General features: G+C 42.0%; 1 protein-coding gene and 1 pseudogene across 3 annotated transcripts; both read left to right on the top strand.

Annotated features, from left to right (window-relative positions):
• Positions 1-1,716: 1,716 nt before the first annotated feature.
• On the top strand, positions 1,717-5,559 carry LOC133914619 (uncharacterized; annotated as a pseudogene).
• Positions 5,560-8,696: 3,137 nt separating this feature from the next.
• LOC133915777 (rhomboid-like protein 15) lies at positions 8,697-17,515 on the top strand. Of its 3 annotated transcripts, none has more exons than XM_062359079.1 (13): positions 8,697-8,914; positions 9,448-9,613; positions 10,110-10,413; positions 11,541-11,573; positions 11,655-11,746; positions 11,840-11,913; positions 12,007-12,101; positions 12,176-12,248; positions 13,994-14,091; positions 16,358-16,409; positions 16,481-16,534; positions 16,948-17,022; positions 17,115-17,515. In XM_062359079.1, the coding sequence occupies exons 1-13, from the start codon at positions 8,891-8,893 to the stop codon at positions 17,118-17,120; spliced, it is 1,146 nt and encodes a 381-aa protein (XP_062215063.1). In that variant the 5' UTR covers positions 8,697-8,890; the 3' UTR covers positions 17,121-17,515. The 3 variants fall into 3 exon arrangements, 2 of the variants coding, with proteins under 2 accessions (XP_062215063.1, XP_062215062.1); XM_062359078.1 differs by having other exon boundaries at positions 8,698-8,914; positions 13,994-14,136; XR_009909388.1 differs by lacking the exon at positions 17,115-17,515 and having other exon boundaries at positions 13,994-14,114.
• The last annotated feature ends 4,863 nt before the right edge of the window (positions 17,516-22,378 follow it).

The following is a 22,378-nucleotide window of genomic DNA, read 5'->3' as shown; positions in this document are numbered from 1 at the left end:
AGCTGATCGGTCATCCAATGGCATGGGCAGTCGATACGGAAGAACAGTGTGGTACAAGGTACCTTGTACACGTATCTGTATCTCTCTCTTTTGGTCCTGATTGTCCCCGTAATAGTATTCCTACATATTGGCAACGCTTTTCATAACGTACCTTACTCTCACGATAAATACGTGGTTTTTAGTCTACAAGGCACTAGAGTGTTTGCACTAACCCCTAAACGACTCTTTGTATTTGCCCTTGCTCGGTGGTGGTTTATGTCGTTAAATCTGTTGCCTCCTAACTGTTGTCGGTCTTGCCCATCGTCCGTGGCTCTGGCGGGGACACTACCGATTTGTTGCACCGTTGGGTCGTCGCTCCCGGTCTTTGCTCTGAACTTGCCTGCAACACTGCAAACACTAACATCGCAGAAACCTCACCATAGCTTGTTGGAGTTGGAGAAGACCTCGTGAGCATGAATCGTGACATAGATATGGGTGTCACGAGTATGTGAAACAAACTCTATAGGATCCTATTCTAAGAAAGATACTTTCTATTGTGAGGATATTTCTTCTCTTTTTCAGTCCAGCCATTGGATTATATGATGGATAGTATGAATGAGATCTTACGATGATCTTTCTAGACAGAGTCATATAAAATTTACTTCCGACAATATATATATTGGAGGGTGGAGAAACACTCGGATAAAATTTAGCAAATCTGGTTTTCTTTTGGACTGTTTAGTCACTTTTTTTTAAGGAGTTTGGTCACATCTTGGCAAGCACTTTTTGTTCATGGGCTTCTACTACTACTTTAGGAAAAGCCCAACAATCATTTACTCAGTGCAAACTATTTAGTTTATTCGTCCTTGCACCCTTTACGATAAGTTTGGCAACCGATGAGAAGAGGAATAGGAGTTTGCACCTTTTACGATAAGTTTGGCAACCGATGAGAAGAGGAATAGGAGTTAGAGGAGAGAGAGAGTTAGATGGTTGGTCAAATAACTCTCACCTAATTATCACCTCTTCCCCTAAGAAGAGATTGATGAGAGTTCATCTACAAACTTTTATTCTTATCGCACAAAAATTCCTACTCACAGAAAACAAATAAAGAGAATTTTAAACCCCGGCCTCTAAACTCCCCTTCCCTCCCACCAATTAACCCCAACCATACGTATCCTTAGGAAAACCCAGTAAAGTTGCATAGGCCCACTCACTTATATCTTCTTTTAGCCTTTTTTTTTTTTGCCTTGCTTCTGATTTCTGAACATGTGTAGGTTGCTTTTTTATATCGATTTCCACCCCTCCGCAAAGAAAAAGAGCCCTTTTTTTTTGTTCTGCTGTGGATTCCATGCGTGCTGGGCTTATTAACCTGCTTATCCCATTCCTATCCATGGTCACTATCATGGAAATAAGGTGACATCTAATCATTGGGAATCATAGATCCTCCTGGCTGATATTTTCCTATGAATTCTTCAAGTAAAATTAAACTTGTTCGTAACATCGTCTAAGTTTAGCATTTCAAAATGAGAAATTTTCTAATTTTGGGGTTTATCGAATAGCATCTATCACCTTTTTTTTTACCTAACATCTACTTCTCTTTCTTACGTGAAAACACCATTATATCTCTATTTCTACTATTTAAAAAATATATAGTAGTTCTCGTACTCTTCTATATCCTACCCTTACTCACATTCTACCCTCTCTCCTAATCTATGCCTGTGCTTACACCCACAGGCCATGAGCCCACCAAGCCGCAAGACATTGTACTACTTAAAAAACGCCTACGGGTTTCTGTTCGGCTCTCCCGGCATTCCGCTCATGGAAATCCCGCTTGCCCCTGCGTTCCGCTCCGCTCCCCGCATGGGCCTGCATCGCGCGCTCCCGCTTGCTGCCGCGCACGCTCCCGCACTCCTGTGTGGGCCCGCTTCCCACGTGCTGCCGCTCGTTGGCAGCGCGCGCTCCCGCGTTACTACCTGCGAAGCATGTGCATCGTATGTAAGAAAAGGTGAATATTCAACTAGTTCTTAAAAAGAGAGAAGAAACCACCCTTCTATGGCCGTTGACCTCACGACATGTTACTTGTGTGGCTCTAGGGCGACATGGTGACTTCCAACGTATTGGGACCACTCCATGAGATGTAATCTTCAGTAAAGAAGGATATGAACACCACGAGTCTGCTTTGAAGCTTGAATTGGTTAGATAGTGGCCATTGCCCGTTCGCATGATTTTACCTTCGTGATATATGCTTTTGCAGAAATTGCTGAAGGGAGGCTTGTTTGGAACAAATGGTATTGTAAAACTTATTTAGAAATTATATTATCTTTATAGGTTCCTGTTTTGTGACACCAAGGTGATTGGTGACAAGGCTACAATTTCAAAAATAAAGGTCACCAATACACCCATGTTTGGACAAGATGTTACTCAAGAAAATTTAAATTTTCTTATCTAAGTTGTCGATAAAAAAGAATACAGTTGCTGCATCCGCTAAGCGAACAAAATTTTTATAAAAAAATCTTTATTAAATATGATCGTTGCATCAAACTTTGATCTCTTTATAACTGAGATGTACACAACCAACAAAACGAAAAAAAGAAAACTTGATAAAAAAACGAAACATAAATATATTTTATCATCCAAACCGAATAAAATATATTTTATCATCCAAACCGAATAAAATGTTCTATAATCACTCGCTCCAAATGCTAAACAGACAAATAGGCAATAGATCGAGAGTGTGCCAAACAAGACACATCATATTTGGTGTGTATAAAGGAATTCCCGTTTGGTGTGTAGAAAGGAATAGCCGTCCGCCACAGCCAAACAAAACACAAACATTTGGTGTGTAGAAAGGAATTCCCGTTAATAATCTACTACAGAGTTCATGTAGCAAAAACCTCTTCGGAGTTGTACACATGGAAGCCGCGCACGCTGATGTGTCAAACGGTGCAACGGCCTCCGAATGGACCAAACCCACGAGCTCCCCGGCCTCCTTACGATCACCGCCCGTAGTTACCGGCCGGGCGGTGACCGTTCGGAGTGCTCACCTCCTCTCCTCAGTTCCCCGTTCGAAGCATCCGAAACAAACGAAGACGAGGAAGCAACCAACCCTACCGGGCGGTGACCGCACACATCCTCCTCCTCCCCGTCGGTACCGTACGGTCTTTCCAGTCAGACGAAGCAGAGCAGGCGAAGCAAACGAAAGCCAGGGCCGCCGCGAAAGCGAAAGGCGGAGGTGCAGATGAGACTACACCACCACTGGACCAAAGCAAAGCAGCGAACTCTAGAGAGAGCGGTAGAGAGAGAGCCCCAGAACCCTGCAGCCTCTGGGGCTGCACTTACTTGTGAGCAGTTTGGCAGTCTGCGAGAAATTGAACCAGTGGCCAGATGAAATAGTTTTCACACTTGTACGGAAATGCATGGACGGAGAACAGTTTTGGATTGAATCGAATCATTTGGTGAAATAGTTTTCACACTTGTTTAAGTTCAGTTCTTTTTCTGCAAACACGGCAAACTGATGATAATTTTTGCCTTTAAGCTACATTAGCTAATTTTCTATTATCAGATATTCAGATATGCAATAAGGCTAACTCTGACTTCCATCAATGTGCTTCTTTGCATTAGATCATATATGATGTACTGAATTATCTTTTGGTCTGGACTAGCATAAAACATCCGTGACATATTTGGATTTTTATATACCTTATGGGATATGGACAAGGCATTGTTTCAGGCATGAGTTTGTTGCTTTATAATTCACAGTTTCACACCTGACGATTTATATTTGCATCATGACTTTAAGCACGAACAAATGGTAATGACAGAACTCGTATATATTTTGAATTGAACAAAAGCTAACCACTGATGATCCAGTCATCCAGATGCCAGTTTGCTTGATTTTTGAAAGGACATGCAAAATTCTATAGTTTAACTGCTGCCTTAAGCTCTTAAGAAATTAAAAAGCAAATTTCTTGCTAATGAACTTTGTTTCTTTTGGCTCGAACTGGGTTCACTTTTCTAACATTTCAAATATTACTTCCACTCAGGTGGCTGTTGAAATAGAAGAGCAAATTTACTCCCCAGCACTTGGTAACATTGAGGTCCCGGATAGTCGTGGGTGCTGCAGTGGTTTCACAGCCAGTGTAACAGAAGTGCTATTCATCTTACATCTATTTGCTTTCATTGCTGTCACAATCTTCCTTGGCGTCCAGGCCTCTGCCCACCAGAACCCTACCTACAAGCCCTTCTCCAACTTCATTCCTCTTGTATCCTCTGTCATTGTATCCACGATTTCTGCCTCCTTTTGGGTTATCCTTGCTGTCGTAAACCCTCCAAAAGCCATCAAGACCTCTCTCTGGTCTGCCCCTGTTTTTGCACTCGCCTGCAATGTAGTCATACTCCTTGTTGGTAATGGTGCTGCACTTGGTATTGGAGCGCTCATAGTTGTAGTCGCCATCGCAGCAGCATTATACAGTTGTTGGGCCACCGGTCCACGTCTTCGACATGCCTCTGAGCTGCTTTCCACTTCTGTCATCAGAGCACATTTGCCGCCTACGACTTCTTGCCTTGTTGTCATTGTCCTTCTTGCAACGTTTGGCTATATGGCCTTCTGGACAGTTGCCATCAGCTGCATTGCTGCTGCAGAAGGGCACTTCATGAACTACCAGATGGCTTATGCGGCTGCACTCGTGGTGAGCATGGCATGGACCATGCAGGCACTGCGCTACCTTGTCTATGTGGCTGTGGCAAAACTGGCACACGCACAGCTCGTCTATGGGGTCTGTATGCCAGGTGTGGCGCCGTTGAAGCATTCAGTGGCACAATAATGGGACCAGCCTTTGGGGACATATGCATGGGCGCAATGGCCGTCCCGGTGAACTCAGCAGTGCGAGGATTGGCTCGAGCAATGGAAACGGCGACCGGGGGCAATGACGAGTTCATTTTCTCAGGCCGGGGCTTCTGCCTGGCAGTATCAGAGAAAATGCTGGGGCGTGCTAACCGTTGGGGTTTTGTGCATGTGGGGGCGCGGGGGAAGGCATTCTGTGTGGCTTCGCGGGATGCGTGGTCTCTTTTTGTTCTCCGTGGGATATCAAAGCTTGTTGATTCAGACCTCACTGGTTCGTTCTGCTTCCTGTCTTCTGTGACAGCAGGCGCATTGGCCTCACTGGCTGCTGGCTCATGGGCACTGGCCATGGATAAAGATCAGAAGGAGTTAGCTCTGCCCATAGCCATCTATGCGTTCCTAATCGGTTATTACATGGTATTCCACTCAACCTCACTCCCTCTATTTTTTCTGTGTTTATCTGCATTAGTGAAACCCGATTTAATTGGCTATGATCTTTTGTCTGAAAAGCATCATAGATTTGCGTATTTCAACATACTGCATGCCACCATGCATATTTTAGTTAATACCATCCACAGGCTTGCAAAATATAGTTGGTATGAGAAAATATAAATTTGCCACCAGCAACTATCTAGAAATTTTGGGTTTATGCTACTTAGGCAGTCTTGTAAGAAAAAAAACCGTACACGAAAACTTTTTTTTTTTTAACGAACTGGCAGGAGAACTATCCGTTGTATTAATAAAAAGATAGAGCCCGAAGGGCCGAAATACCAGAAAAAAATTGGGGTGATTTTACCAATACCAAAATTGCTTCCATGCAATTACATGTTCTTTGTGTTTTATGTTGGCGTTTTCATTTAAATTCTTGTAAAATTTATGTGCTGCATTCATAATTCTTGCTTTCACTCTTTTTCTTCCCTGAGGTGGTCGGCACTGGAGTCATCAGATGCGTCCATCGCGACAGCAATAGAGTTACGGGAGGACTCCATGACTTCCTGGGCGCAGTCGATGTAGGACATGAAAACGATGTGGAAGGAGAGGTAGCCGAATGCCATGGCACCCAGCACCACTAGCCCCGACCGCACCACGTTCTGCCAAGCCCGGTTGTCGCCTCCACTCATCGCTAGCACGCACCTACGAAGAAAGAACTCATGAGACCGGTGGATCCCACTCTGTGGGGGTGGGGTTCATACTTATGACGTGATGGCAGTTGGCTCTCTGTTTTGGCTTCCTTGCAGCTTGCGCACAGTCGCACCAAAGCCAGGTGTGTTACACAGGCTGTAGCTGATTCTTAGGCATTCGATACAAAGACAACACTCTTTGCGAAGGCGAGAGGCGAGCGGCGGTCAGGAGCGATGTGCGATGGAGGGAGAACACGAAGAAGTAGCACTCGACGGGGAGGCATGGCATTGAGAAGGTGCCCACGCACCGATCCGTGGAGGTGGCAGCGAGTCATATGCGTAGGTGCTCGATGTTGAGTAGGTGTGCACAAGCAGATCCATGGAGGTGGCCGGTGTTGTGTAGGATGCAGTGAACTAATCCGAGGAGGCGGTCGGCACGAGGTGGTCGGTGATGATCCAATGTACTCACCTTCAAACTCGATCTCCCCGTCGTCCCCTTTTTTAGCGGGATGCGCGGTGGTGGCAGGGTCATCGACCTCCCGGCTATGGCCACCTTGTTGCTCGTTGAGATCAGAGGCACCATGTAGTAGCTCAAAGCGATTGTCGCAAGATAACCACACATCAATTGAAGTGGAAGGAGATGAATTAACAGATGGAAGGAGACATATAGTATGGAAAGCAAATAATGGGTGATTAATTGTATTTTTTTGAAGAAAAATAGAGTCTAACTTTGCATGGTGACCATTTGATCAACGCGGATGGATGGTGGAGATCATTCGAATCTGCCACAACTAATGAATTATATAGGAGTATAGATACACATGCAATTTTTTGGCTAAGAGAAAATTACATTAACTTGTCTTGGAAACATGAAAGTTACATTAATTACACTCATTCAACTAGCTTTTAATAGAGGTACTTGGGAATACATTACCTAGAAACCTAAAATATTATCTATTTGGGAACTGAACTAACTTTTCAAAACTTCATCTAAAAGAGAAAAGAGTTAGTACAACCATATATTTGGATGAGCAGGTTCATTTATCGAGCCACTATCCAAGTGTTTTAAACCGTTGGATCCACTATCAAGAAAAATAGTTATATGTATAGCAACACTTGTTAAAAAGAAATACAATTATTTGTCTTTATGTGGATAGTTTAAGGTCCTGTTTGTTTCCAGTTTTTGGTCCTGCTTCTGGTTCTGGTTCTGGTTCTGGTTCTGCTTCTGCTTCTGCTATTGGTAAAAACCAGAAGTCAGAACAAACAGGGTTCTGGAGAAGTAGTTTCTAGTTTCTAGAGAAGTTAGAAGCAAATAAACTAAAGTTGAGAAGCTCGTTGAGATACGCTTTTCTGAGAAGCTATGTGCTGAGAAACCAAAAATATATTGTAGAAGCCAACAGTATATTTTCAAAAGCAGCTTTTCAGACAAACCAAAAGCACAACTTTTCAGAAAAACTCAAAAGGCAAAGCTCAAATAAACAGGCCCTAACCCTACATCGACCGGCTATTCATGACTTTATGTTTACCATAATTCAAAGAGCGGAAATGAATCTCCCCTAGAAATCACCTTGAGTTAGATTTTGTTGACCTTTGTTATATCATTTTGGGTAGCAAAGTATGCCAAAGGTAAAAACAACCCTTATCATCATCTTTCCCCACATATTTTTATGAAAAATGCCGATTGTGGCTCCTCTTGCTTTGCTGATTGTGCAGTTCCCCTTGGCTCTAGTTTTTATTCCACACCATGTCATCCATTTTTCCTGCCCCTCCAGCTTCACTAGACCTTTGTAATCGCCAAAGTGACAATATAAGGTCTTTTGATCTAGGGCCTGTTGGTTGCTTTTACAATCAGAAACTGAAATGAATAGATAATTTTTTGTCATAGTTTTTTATAATCTATTCGGTGGATTGTAGGAATTTAAGAAGATAGTTTCCTTCGGTTTTTCACAGATTGTGAAAGTCTATTTTATTGAACTGTCTATTAAATTTTTTTAGAATTTATAATTAAAAACTTTTCACAACCTAAAACTTTTTATAATCTAGTTTTTTATAATCCACAATCTATAAGCTACTTTTTATAATCTATAGTTAAAACAAACAACACCTATTACACAATTATACCACATATAAGGGGCACTTGCCCACCTGAGACTATGAGCTAAAAAAATATAAAGTGATATCTAGAGGCGTATCTGCAATTTCTCGTGAAACCATAATGACATGTAACGATCGGTGGATTTTTTACATTTTGACATTTTTAAAAATCATATTATACAAATAGATTTCTACGAAAACAATTTTTAAAAATAGACCCTTTGCATGGCATCATAACATTTGTCATTATGGTTGAATAGCACGGTGTCGTGACATCTGACGTGGTGCTAGTGATCTTTTATTTCGGATTTGAAAAATCATACGTGGTAGCTATTACGGTGTCAATTATTACGGTACCATATTATTCAACTATGATACTAAATATCATGGCATCATAAAAAAATCTATTTTTTTATATTATTTCTCCGTAGATCGGTACCTAAAAAAGTTTCTAAAAAGAGCCAAAATTCTAAAAATTCCACTAACGATTGAGTAAAAACTGCGTACTCGAAGTGCAGAACTACCGGAAAAAGGCAACCACAGGATATCCCAACGACCCTTTGCCCGTACGGCAGATCCACCGTGTGGGCCCAGCGGGACCCACCCATCTTAGACTGACAGTTCGGGCCCAAATCTCCCTATCGCGGCTCTTTACGCTCTAACCCTGGAGGCTTCGACATTTCAGCAAGAGCCAATCCCCTCGGTCGTAGCTCGGAAGCAAGCAACGGCTCAATTGCTCGCGCCCCCAAAACCCCTCGAGATCTCGGCTGGTGTTCCCTTCCCCTTCGCGCGAGACTCCCCCGACTCCGAAGCTTCGATCCCGACCCCCGGCGAGGCCACTGGAGGCGAATCCGGGATGCGTCCCAATATTGTCACCGAGGTCCGGTTTCCATTCACGATTTCAATTTTTTTTTGAGGGGAACACGATTTCAATTTTTGGGGTGGTTTTTCGGGCTGCATCCTGGATCTGAGGGCGCATTCGCTTGGAGTTGCTGCGGAATTCCCTCTTATTTTCCTGCGAGACCGGCGAGATCATGTGGAGTGGCGCTGTTAAGGATGTTTTTTGGGGGGGGGGGGGGTGTTGGTGGTAGGAATTCGGTCGTTTGGTGTGAGGCTTGGCGGTGGCGTTCAGGACATGGTGCTGTGCTGTTAGGGTTCGCGAGGGGAGGTGGCTGCCCGTGTGGATTAAGCAAGGAATGGGGGAGGCTTATATGCTTCGGACCAAATTTTGTTTTGGTTGCGATTTCTGTGCAGAGGGCCCCTGGTTTGCGTGTGGTTGTTGGAGTACTATTTGTTAGGCTTGAACACTTCAAGCTGGGCTTATGCTGTGTGTTTAGGCGGAACAGAGAAGGAAATGCAGCAAATATTGACGCTCTGTAATTTTCTTATGACACGACTTTTCCGTGGACGCAGGCTGGGATTTCAACTAGGTTGAATCAGTGGTGGAGCAGCATCCCGTTCATTACATCTGGTGTTGTCTTGGTATGCGGAGTGATTTATTTGCTGTGCTTGTTGATTGGCTATGACTCCTACGCCGAGATATGCTTCTTGCCTTCTGCAGTGGCATCACATTTTCAAGGTTTGTCTCTTTCTCATCTTTCCTTCTTTTGTATAACTTAGAATATGAGTCCTTCAACAGTTTCGAACAATAGCTTATTGCGTAAGGAGAGAACATATCCTTAGTGCAGAGCATATGATATGTCCAGACTCCAGACCTCGCTTGGCTTAAAATCATGAAATCTTGTTCTGTGGCAAATCTCGAACATGTAAATTCAGCTTCTATTTGCACATATACCTTATTGGTTATATACTTATATGACATGCCATCAATTGATGCGCCATTGTACTAAATTAACTTATAACAGAGTTTTTTTCTAGGGTATAACATTCGCTCCTCTAATAATCTGAATACTGAAGAAAGCTCAAGACTGTTTATACGATTGTCAGCCTAACTATTTGATCTACACATGCTTTAACTTCAGTTTCTTCCTTCCTGTGCAGATTATGCCATGCTTTTCTTTTCCTTTGCTATATCTAATTATTTACCCCTGACATAGTTCGTATTTTTCCTTCAGTGTACAGGTTCTACACGTCTGTTCTCTTTCATGGTTCTTTGCTTCATGTGCTATTCAACATGCTTGCCTTGGTTCCCTTGGGCATCGAGTTGGAGAGAATTATGGGATCGGTCCGTCTCTTATTCTTGATGCTCCTACTTGCGACAACTAATGCAATTCTTCATCTCGTCATTGCTTTCTTGGTGGCTTATAATCCGCTGTACCCTGTTCCATATCTGGTGAATGAATGCTCCATTGGCTTTTCTGGAGTTATATTCTCAATGATTGTCATTGAGACAAGTCTGAGTGGTGTGCAATCTCGAAGGTGCGTTGATTTTCTGGTGGTTAATACTTAATAGTACATTAATCACATTTGAGGACTCATAATTTTTCAGTAGATATGAGTGTCTTACAGAAACTGAGTATATACATATGTGGCTAAAAGTTTGCATACTCAAATTGTATGTGCCATGGGATGCCTAAAAGTTCTATTTGTCGTACCGTCTTTTATGCATGCAGAATATAAGATTATAATTGCTGTTCAAAATGTTTAAATTTGATTCTGTGTTGTACGATGAAACATTAGAGTAGTTTATATATGACACCATCACTGAAATTTGACTAGCTGTATGCCTGTATGTTTTCAGTGGGCGTAAATGTCTCATGGAAGCTGACTATATACATTTTATGTTAAAAGTTTGCTTACTTAAATTATCTGTGCTGAGAGATACTTGGAAATTCTGTTTGATCTTTCCATTTTTGTCCATGCATAATATAAGATTGTGAGCTGTTCAAAATGTTAAAAATTGGAATCATATTGTATGATGACACATTAGACTAGTTTACATATGACACCATCATTGAGTATTGCTTTTATTTATTACCAGCGCTTACTGATTTGAGAAAAGTCACTCTATTACAAGGGGGGTCAGTCTAGTTCAAACTCAAATTTGAGTGCAGTTATGCTAGGTATACTCCCAAATGGACTGCTGGATAAGGGTTAGATGGATCAATTTAGTGTGTCTTGAGAAAGTTGGGAACCCTCAAATTACTTTGCTACAGATGAGAATTGTCCATTGAATCCCCATAAATCTGATCCATCCACCCTGCACCTCATGGACCATGTGGAAAATTTGCACGGCTACACTCAAAATGAGTTTGCACTAGATATCTTGCTCTATCATAATTCCCAACAAATCCTTCTTAATTTTGTTGGTTGCTGCCTTTTATGCCCTGGATATTGTGGCGAGAGGCAAGATTGCCATTAGCAGAAAAGCATCTAGAAACCTCGACTTCAAAGTTTTAGATTTTTGAAAGAAATTGCCCGCTTTTCCTACTTGTATGCCCATAAGAAATCCAATTAATACTTTCTAACTTTCTGAAAGAAATTAGTTGTTTTACTATTTTATGATATTTTTTTGCATATATATTGACATCTCTTTCATTTGCCAGTGTCTTCGGCCTCTTCAATGTTCCTGCAAAATGGTATTTATTTTATGCACGTTCCTCACTTCCAGTTTACTAGATGCTATTGGAAAGCAATATGCTAAACGTGTATGATTTCAGGTATGCATGGATTTTGCTGGTACTGTTTCAGTTTCTCGCGAGCAATATTTCATTGCTGGGGCACCTGTGTGGCATCTTGTCAGGGTTTGCATGTTTGTCCCTTGTATCCTTCTTATTTTTTAAGTCCTTGTGAGCAAGACTAGTTATTATCATATTCCTTGCTAATCTTCTTTATTTGCCACCAGACACTTATGGGCTGTTCAACTACCTGCTGCCTGGACCATCATTTTATTCTTCTATTGAGGGCTTATCCGTGCTAGTAAGTCTCGTCAAAATGTTTTAAGTTGTCCTGGTCATACCATCCTCCATATTCCTGAGGAAAATACTTCTTCTTTCGATATTTGGCCGGCAGTCTGTTTGCGTGAGGCATCCTGGCTTTATTCTGTGTACTGGAGGGACTACATATGGCCAGCTTCCTACATACTCTAACACGTCTGCCGCACCAAGGTATTGTTTCCACATTGATTTCTATCGATGTAATGTTCACAGAAGTAGTATACTAACTGTTTTTTTATTTACAGCACTCTGATAAATGAAAATTTCTTAAGAAATATTTCTTCATGGGTGCCAAGCAGGCGGACACCCACTACTCAGGTAAGTTACAAATTATGGATGCTATTTCTGAACTTATGGTTGCAGGTATAATTTTCTGTTGATGACATTCGTCCGCTGTTTAGGGTTTAGGCTATTGTTGTAGTAATATTTGTTGGCAAGCTTTTGGGACTTTCTCCAATCTAATTGGTTTTACACCTATTGATCTAATTGGTTTTCCACCTATTATGTGATCAAACCGTGGTTGTATCTGTATGGCGGCGGTTGCTAGACCTGCATGCTACAATCTGGATCTATCCTCAAATGATGAGATAGAGTTAATTGGTTCATGGAGCTTTTCCATGAAGCTAAAAGATTATATGAGGAACCTGGGCTCAAAACCGAATAATTTCTTGGATAGAAGACATCATATCATTAGTTGCTTTTGCTGTAACTTTTGTGCAACTTGATTGTCCCATTGAGAGATAACTCATTCCAAGCATCACTCTAGATTAAATATTTAAATGAAAAGTTACACTTGCCGGTGCATTTTTTCTGAAAAGACAATTGTACAACAACCTTTGTCCAAGCAAGTTGGGGTAGGCTAGAGATGAAATCCATAAGATCCAACTAAAAAGATGATGAGAAAACTATAATGATAATAAATGTACTAGTAATACTAAAAAAATAAAAGTAATAACAACACAAGGAGACTGATACATAAGTTATGGTTCTGGCACGTGGATTGCTAACTTTCATACGCTTCTATTTATGGATAGTTCTTTGGGGATATTCCATTCCTTCAAGTCTCTCTATACAGTCTCATGCTAGGTTTGGGCGACCCCTGCCTCTCTTCACATTATCAGCGCGTCTTAGTATTCTGCTATGAATAGGTGACTCTAGAGGCTTCCATTGGATATGTCCAAACCATCTCAACCGATGTTGGACAAGCTTTTTTTCAGTTGGCGCTACCCTTACCCTATCACGTATATTATTATTTTGGATCCAATCTTTTCTTGTATGGCCACAAATCCATCGCAGCATATGCATATCTGCTACACTTAACTGTTAGACATGTCGCCTTTTAGTTGGCCAACATTTAGCGTCATACAACATCACAGGTAGAATCTCCGTCCTAGAGAACTTACCTTTTAGCTTTTGTGGCACCCTCTTGTCATAGAGGATGTCAGAAGCTTGGCACCATTTCATCCATCTGTCTTGATTCTATGACTAACATCTTCATCGATATCACCATCCCTCTATAGCATCAATCCCAAATATCGAAATGTATCCTTCTTAGGAATCACCTCTCCATCAAGACTAACATCTTCTCCCTCATGCCTAATAGCACCGAAATCGCACTTCATATACTCGGTTTTGTTCTACTAAATCTAAAATCTTTCGATTCTGAAGTATATCTCCACAACTCCAATTTCCTATTAACCCCTATCCTACTCTCGTCAACTAGCATCACATCGTCAGCAAAGAGCATACACCAAAAGACAACTGTACAGCAAAATCAATTTTTAAAGCACTGTACTACTTCATGAACCGTATATTGAACAGTTACGTGGCAAAATTGCCATTCTGCTTGTCCTGGTTAGTCGATATGGGTGCTGATTTTTATCCTCTTATAGTTCAGTTCAATGTTAACATGTTTTGTTCTGTTTCGTTTGGTAGCCATTGGAATAATGCTATCTGAGAAATATATCTGCTATAAGCTCACAAGATTTTTTCATCCATTTGATCAATACATTATATAGATTTGTACCCATATAAGCTTAAGACTGTTGAATATTCTTCTGTAGGAACAAGAAGACCCCAGGTTTCCAGGGAGAGCTCGAACACTTGCTACTGCAGGAACTGAACCAACTGCAAGGGAGGCAAATGCAAATTTGCATGCTAGGTTGTTGGATAACACAACTCCAAGTGATCCCCTAACACATTCACAGTAATGCATTTTCTACTTTACATTTTTTTAATGTGTTACACACCCAGTGTCTGTTTCGTTTTCTGTTCTCAATCTGACTTCTTATCCCTATCAAATAATTATCTCAATACTACCCTGATACCACATATAAGTCCATTTAGGATTGTTGTTGGTCAAACATTTTAAGCTTTGACTATCAATATCTAAAAAATCATATAGATTGACAAAATAAGATTATTGTTACTAGACTCATTGTGAATAATATTTTCATAATATATAACTCTTTCTACTTAAAATAATATATTTTCATAGATATTGCTAGTTAAAGTGTCATATTGGAGACCGTGTCGATGTCCTAATGTACTTATATTTGGGATCGGAGGGAGTGCCATTTTATTTTAGTAGCTTCTTTTCTTTTATTCCTTTTTATTTTCTTTATGTAAATTCCCATGTCCAATATGTCATACAATTTTGAAGTAATGTATATTAATAATAAGTTTCTCTTCAACAAGTTGTTCAAATGACCTAGTATTATCAAAGACTGGTCTGAAGTAAAATGCTGTCTGCCCATTGGTCTGAGACAAGTAAGCAGTGTTCAATTCAAGTGATTGTAGTTAGGCTTCGTGTGGTTTTCGTTTGGTTTGCCACCTCAAGTTTGGCTCAAAGTACCATATCAAGCTTGGTTCAGATGCACCCATGGTTAAATTATGGTGACCTGGCAATTTAATTATACAAAATTTGTAACTCATTCACAACTTTGTACTTAAGATTTAACTCCAATTAAGTAATGCTAACTTTACATAACCGAACAAGGGTAAGTGATACATAGTAAAGATGCATGAAAGAAGTTTTTCAAGGATTACAACTAGGGGTGGGCAATAAGTTAATACGGTTAAACCAGTTCGGTTTATTTAGGTTTCTGAAATTCCAGTTTCTGCGAACTGAGCAGTACTCAGTCGGTAGTGCCTCCAGTAGAGAGGACGGTCACCCGGGCTCGAACCCGGGGTGCACCGGTTTGTGAGTACCTCCCTGAGAAACTAGTTTCAGCGAGTTTTCTGGCCAGCCAGGGTTCGGTACTCCCCTACCTTAAATTTAAAAAATGTCCGAGGGAGTCTACTCGTGATCGAGAAAAAAAATCGGTTTCTGATAAATGAAAACCAAAACAACCACTTATTAAACGTAATATTTCGGTTCGGTTACTTCGGTTTTGGTTAAAACCGAATAGATGAACAATGACAAATCTCAATTTGCACAATGAGTCAATGACACAACTAAATCAATAGAGGATTCAATTTTCGGCATAGAGACATCACATAAGAATAGATTAACTTGTACTCAGATGGATCTTGTCTGCTCCTCCTTCCTCTTGGAGTCTCGATAAGCGGTGGGCTGGTAGCCCATCGTCGATGGGCGGAGCCATGGAGGGACGAGGGGAGTGACGAAGCTATGTGGGGGAGGGAGGAAGGCACCAGCCAGAGGAGGGAGGAGGGCAAGGCAGAACTGCGTGGGGGTGCTGTCATGAGTTGTGGCGGAGGAGCCGTCGAGTAGTGGTGGATCTGTGTGGGCATCTGGGCGACAAGAGGTTTTGTCTCTCTTCCTGGAGCGTTGGTCTCGATGTGTCCATTGGGGTTTTTGGTCACTGCATGCTACATAGGCCTTGGGCCTAGGGGCACTATGTGACTGCTGCTACGTGCATCCAAGCTATAGATCGGTTTCTTCGGTTTCCAGGAGCTGCAAACCAAAAACCTAACAGAGTCAAAACAAAAACCGAACATAAAACCAAAAGCTGAAAAAAATGAGAATATTGGTACTTCAGTTCGGCTTTGGTTTTGGCCTTCAGTTCATGGATTTTTTGCCCACCCCTAATAACGGTCTTGTACTTGATTCGGTTTGGTTCCTGAGATGCATTAGAGTTCGTACCAATTGGCAGTATGCATTCAGAACAAATAACATTTCTGGAAATAAAGAACACATAGGTTTCCCTCTACCTACCCAACTGCGGACAGATAAAGTTGTTGGAAACAGGGAAAAGGTTTTATATAACCAGAGTTCTCGCCAGGTGCCAAGAATGATGCGAATGGGGCTTGGAATTTTGAATTTAAGAATAAAAGAAATAGATATATATATATATATATATTTTTGCTATTACATAACACACGTGGATTAATAATTATGACACTTCTTTTCTTAATATGAGAATGAACATTATTGGTTTGTGTTTTCTAATCTTTCACTACAACAGGCATACAGCTGCAAACACAGTCAGAGTTGATGCAACAGTAACACCTGGCCAGGTTTTGTGTTGCTTACCTTCTATTGATTTCTTGTTAATGTGTATATTGACATGATAAAAGACGTTATGCAGGCTGATACATTTGATGAAGAACTTAAAAAGTTGGTTGGGATGGGCTTTGAAAAGGTACTTCAAGGCTTGTCATGATTCATGAACGCTAATTACTATGTTGCATCCCCTAAAAAAACTTTGTTACACTCTTTACTATTCCCATTTATCATGTCATGCTTGTATATTGTTTTATCATGTCCCGGCCTCCATTTGGCCCGCCCATATATTTGGAGCGAAGGGGTTAAACAAACAGACAGTCTGTTTTCAATATTGGTAGTGTGTGATTGGCGAGTTGCTAAGAGGATTCAGGTAATTGCATTGACAGTCATGTTAGATTATACTAGTGTTGGAAGACAAAGCACAAGTTATAACTCAGATGTTTTATAAGAGCCTACAACTGTTTAACCTATCATTCCACGTTTATATTTATGTTGTCCATATGGCACGACCGTGAGCATCTCACTGATGTATTGATTACCTCGCTGCAGACTCAAGCTGAAGTTGCTCTTGCTGCAGCCGATGGAGATCCAAATGTTGCTATTGAAATTCTTATGAGTCAGCAGGTTTGATTGACGTGTGTTTGTTAGTTGCTGATAATTATGATTACTCTTCGGGTTATTACAATTCTTTTCGGTTTATTTGGCCTTAATTCCAGAGTTAAGAGATTGCGTACTACTGTTCAGAGGAAGCAAGCATAGATGTTTGAGCCACCTTGTTTCTTTGTGGAGGTTCAAGATTAGACAATGGTACTGGTTGGTCAACTTCGAGAATGGAGCATTTATTGATTTTGATTGTACCAAAGTGGTTGCTGAAAAAGGATGCCCGTATTCATGTTTCTTTTTTGTTTTTTGTCAAGATGTAGCAACTATAGTACACAGCCTGGTTGTATTTCCACAGGTTCTGTCCTGAAGACATGTAAATTAGAAGTTAATGTTCGTGGCCCCAAGGAACATTAACACGGACAAATCCCTGAAGCTATAGGTGGCTATTTGTAATTTATCACCTTGTCTGACTCCTAATTGGTTATCATCTCTAAGAAAAAATAGTTTTCATCTACTTGTTTCTCTTGTCAACCCATCCAAGCCAAAGGCATCAGCTTAGTCGCAGGATTGGTCCCTGAGTTACCGCCTCATCATTCATGGCACGAGATCTCTGTGCAGTTCAGCTCGAGGACGTTCAACTAGTGTTCTGTCTCATGATCTAATGACTAGATTGGAGAGAAGAGAGAGTAAAGATCTTTGTCAAATTTTATTTATACTATATATCTCATGATCTGATAACTAGATTGGAGAGAAGAGAGTAAACACGTGTCATTAGGGAGAAATGATCTTTTGTATGATCGAATCTTATAAAATTACTTCCTCGTTCCGAGCATCTGATTTTCATCGGCCTACTCAGCCAAGCCTTCACCATAGGGACATTACTTCGGTAGTAGATATAGTTATAGACCAAATAGCTACAATCCTGGACTGTTGTCCTAAGCCAAATAGCTACAATAGTTGTGTGTTTCTTTTTTGAATTACACGAGGCCAGCTACCCCGGATACTGATTAAGAAAGAGATGAGCAGCCAAGTTCAAGTCTCTATGGCGTGTAGCTCGTTGGCTACCTCTACCAACCGAGTAGACACTCGATCTCTCTCTAGGGAATAAATCTCCAATAAAAAATCGAACCTAAGATCGAACCTATCGTTGGTTACCTGAACGCCGTCGGAGCTAGCTCGGTTCTCAATAGTTGTGGTTTGTCTTCCTCTAATTTCTAAATGGACTGTTTTCGTTGTCAAGCTGATTTGCCTTCAGCCTGGCCATTTTTTTTTTTAACACGAAACCATGCCTTGCGAGGTAACAGAGACGACGAATCCTTTTTAGGAAAGAGTATATTTTATTCCATCGAAACTTTTCGATCTCCAGATAACTCCTAAACTATTTTTCGGTTTACTTTGCCCCTAAAATATTAAGATCGGACCACCGAACTCCCCAACGATATTTGTCGAACTGGTTGCAAAAATATGTGTTCTTAACTAGTTGCCACCAAAGTTACGGTCGCTGCTGGTGATATGATGATAGCAGGGGCAGGAAATGACAAGTGGTCGTCAGGATAAACATGTGCTGCTTCTAACTGAAAAAGACAAAAAAAAAAGGGTAGAATATGCAGAGAAGACGAGGAACCAGATTGCAGTCATCCCACAAGGAGGCAGAAGAGAAGCGGACATCTGTTGAGGAAATTCTCAAGTACGAGGAGATGGCGGCCACGCACCGATCCGAAGGGACTACCCCGACGAAGAAATGCTCGGCTGCTCTAGTTGAAGAAGGAATACAAATTACAGTACAGAACAAAGTACGCAGTGCATTCCTGTTCTGCCAGTTCTGGTACACTCCGAAATCCGAATGGAACCGTGCTTGGAATGGCATGAGCAGAACGCGTATGCTGAAACTTCATATGATGCAGTTTTGTTCTTTTTTTTCTTTTTTCTTTTTAGCATCCGGCTTCTTGGCTATTGTGGTGTTTAGCTGAAAAATAAAATAAATGTAAAACCTGTGCCTACGCGTGTGGTGTCACTGGACATACTCAAAAGCCAAAACTTGTAGCGTAACGGAATGTATGCATACTGTACTTGGGATGTTTGTCGCTACTGCTTCAGTTGCATAGCAGGAAGACATGCCAACACCCCAATTCTTTTGCAAAATACTATGTAGTTAAAAAGGGATATGTATTAATATATTGGCCACATACTCTATGTTTGTACCTCAAACATGTCAGATCGATCATTCTCCGATTCCCTCGATCCAGGTGGACTAGCGACCCACCCTCTCATGGCACAAGTAGCCTAAGGCCGTCTCCAACGGAGACGCTATCGCCTCCCGCAAAGCACTGTAGTGCAAGATTTACCGTTTCTAGCTCCTGTATCCCTCTCTAACAGACACCGTATCGAGAGAAATTTCAGTATTTGCCACCTAATTCGCGTGCCTCTCTGGAATTGCCATCCAATTCGCGTGCCTTTCAGAATATAACACGGGGCACGCGAATTTTTTCAGAATATGACATCCGCGCCAACACCTTTGGCGCGGAGGTGCTCTCTCCACCGGGCCAGACCATTATGCCCCTGTGTACTGTGTAATACCCGCGCCAATGGCGTTGGCGCGGACCCTCCCGCGCCAAACTGCTTGGCGCGGACCCTCCCGCGCCAAACTGCTTGGCGCGGAACCTCTATGTGTTCGAGAATGCTGTGAAGAACTTGTTCCTACAGAGAATGTTCCGCGCCAAGCAGTTTGGCGCGGGAGGGTCCGCGCCAACGTCATTGGCGCGGGTATTACACAGTACACAGGGGTATAATGGTCTGACCCGGTGGAGGGAACACCTCCGCGCCAAAGGTGTTGGCGCGGATGTCATATTCTGAAAAAATTCGCGTGCCCGGTGTTATATTCTGAAAGGCACGCGAATTGGATGGCAATTCCAGAGAGGCACGCGAATTTGGTGGCAAATACTGAAATTTCTCCCGTATCGAGCGGCACAGTGATGTGGGGAGAGGGCAGGCGACGGCAATTTTGGGGCTCGATGTGGCGACAGCTTCCCTATGCGCGTGGGTTCTCGCGAAGGAGTCGTTGCTCCTGCGGCGAGGCGGGAGCGGTCCTGGCAAGCCCTTGCGGAGGTGAGACAGGCGACTTCGGTGGCCAGCGGAAGCGAGCAGCTTCCGGCGACCGGGGAGACGACGCATCCTGTCCCGTGGGTGACGACTGGGGCGACGGAGAGCCGGCGGCCGCGCTCGAAGGTTCACCACCGTCCATGTGCTCGGCAGCAGTAGCATGACCGTGGTCCTCCCCAAGCCTCCAGTAAGTCGTCGGGTTCCTAGATCCATATGTTTGCGTGGCCGACGGCCGGAGCAGGGCTTGGTCGCCGCCGGTAGTGAGGAAGATCCGTGTATTTCTCGATGGTTTCCTTGCTTCATAGGTTTCTTTGCTTGGTTAGAGCTGATCCATCTCTTTGCTTGGTTGGATTATTGATTCATGAATCTGTGGGGAGACGGCGTAGATTCGATTTTGGAGTGCACATATGTGATTGGGGAGAAATGGGGTTCTCGAAGCTAATTCCAAGTTTTATTCACTTTACTTCGATTTGGAACATGTTGTAGACAAAATAGACTGTGAATATCAGATAGTAGCTGGAGGCGGCTTTCTGTGAAACCTTGTGCCTTCATTGCCTACAAAGCGAGATTTTGCATCAGACATTAATATATGAACTGCATTTCTTGGTTTAAGTAGTAGTAGGTAATAGCTTAGTTAAGAGATTATTAACAAATGTAGGCACCAAGCTAGAGAAGACATAAATAGTTTTCTATAAGAGGAAGGAAGTAAGTGAATTTCTGGTCCAAATATGATGCATTTCATCAACTTTGCATGATCTGGATATGTCAAAACTTGGAACATCTTTTTAGAAGAGCAACTTACAGCGGCAATGTCAACATAGTAATTCATGTGGTTGAAAGAAAGTGAAGGTGGCTGGAAAGGTAAGACCATTCCTATCTGGGTTCTCCTGTTTTCTGCTCCATTCGTGCTTGACACCAAGGTAGATTATGAGATGGTAGATACATATATTAAAAATAGTAATAGAAACAAAAATTTATGCTTCATAAATCATAATTCTTGCAGATACAAGTTCGAGCTGTAGGAATCAATCCATTTCATTATTTTGACGAGTACAAGTTTTACAAATGTCAAGTGTCAGATCTGCATCCATTTCGAATTTTCATATGTCAAAGCACTGAACAACTGTTTTTGTCTACTAATTTTGAACAATTTGTAGTAAAAAATGATATATTGCAGGCGTGTTACGGAAATACAAGTTGATAAAAGTTGATAAAGTGCCGCAAGATGGGAAATAACTTGTAGCCTAGCATAAATCAGATACCTATCCTCGATTTACATGGTTCTATCTGTTTCATTCTGGATGCATTGCGGTTGTATTGCTCTAGCTGGGGTTCCTTGGCCTTTTGGAATCTGAGGTGCTGTTTGAATGACTGGTGTGAGTGTGATGACAAGAGAGATGGGAGGGGGACAACAATGCAATTCACTTGTAGGGGCGTAACAATGCAATAAGTTCTGTTTGCTGATTTGAGCTAAAATTGGTGCAAGAGCTTCTAGATTGGATTAATAGAGACGAGTAGTCTCATTTAGGAGTTGGATTACTAGAGCAAAACAAGTTTGTTGCTGGTGGAAGAGAATTCCATGTCACACATCTCAATTTGCATACAGTAATTTGGTAAAGCAAACTAGTGTGCAAGTTTACCTCAAATTTAGTTCCTAGCTCAATTTTATCTCAAATCAGCACCCATTAAATAAGTTTGTTGATCTTTAAAGTGGTAGACTAGTGCAGATCTTGAATTGGATGGGCATGTCCATTCAGGGTTCAACCTTCACTCTACATGCATCTTTAATACCAATTTTATTGCATGAAATGGTTAAGCAGTGTACATGTTAAGATAAAATTTAGTTCCTCGCTTTAGTTATCCCTCTCCCGTGCTTGTAGATGGACGCCGCAGCGCTTGCCGCGCTTGTGTCGAAGATGCAGGATCGTGTGCAGGAGGCGGCTCCCACGTTGAAGAAGGTGGCCACCATTGCGGAGGTCGACACCATTGCGGCGGACTTGGATCAGCTCGTGTTTGAAGTTAAAGATGCTATGCGCGGTGGTGGCGTGGCCAACCATGTTGGTCACGCCGAGAATACAAGCGTGGCAGTGGAAGAGGAAGCGTCGCCCTCAAAGGACATTGACGACGATGACGTCATTCCCATTGACTGGAGCCCGGATCAGCTTCTGATTTCGGACGACGGCATGTTTGTCGAATCTGATCGTTCTTGGAGGCTATAGTTGGGTAGGGTGTGTATCTAGTTGTTCGGTATTTGTCGAGTCGAGGTAGCCGCTCCCGC

Source organism: Phragmites australis, chromosome 4 (genome assembly GCF_958298935.1).
Source record: "Phragmites australis chromosome 4, lpPhrAust1.1, whole genome shotgun sequence".
Taxonomy (NCBI): domain Eukaryota; kingdom Viridiplantae; phylum Streptophyta; class Magnoliopsida; order Poales; family Poaceae; genus Phragmites; species Phragmites australis.
The sequence above is the reverse complement of the archived record's forward strand: the minus strand, read 5'-3'. Positions and strand labels throughout refer to the sequence as shown.

What these genes read in the sequence shown, in the direction of transcription:
- LOC133915777 (XM_062359078.1), top strand. Translation starts at nt 8,891, where the DNA reads ATGCGTCCCAATATTGTCACCGAG. An exon ending in TTCAATGTTCCTGCAAAATG is followed by an intron (nt 11,574 to 11,654) that starts GTATTTATTTTA and finishes GTATGATTTCAG; the next exon opens with GTATGCATGGATTTTGCTGG. An exon ending in TTGGGATGGGCTTTGAAAAG is followed by an intron (nt 16,535 to 16,947) that starts GTACTTCAAGGC and finishes ACCTCGCTGCAG; the next exon opens with ACTCAAGCTGAAGTTGCTCT.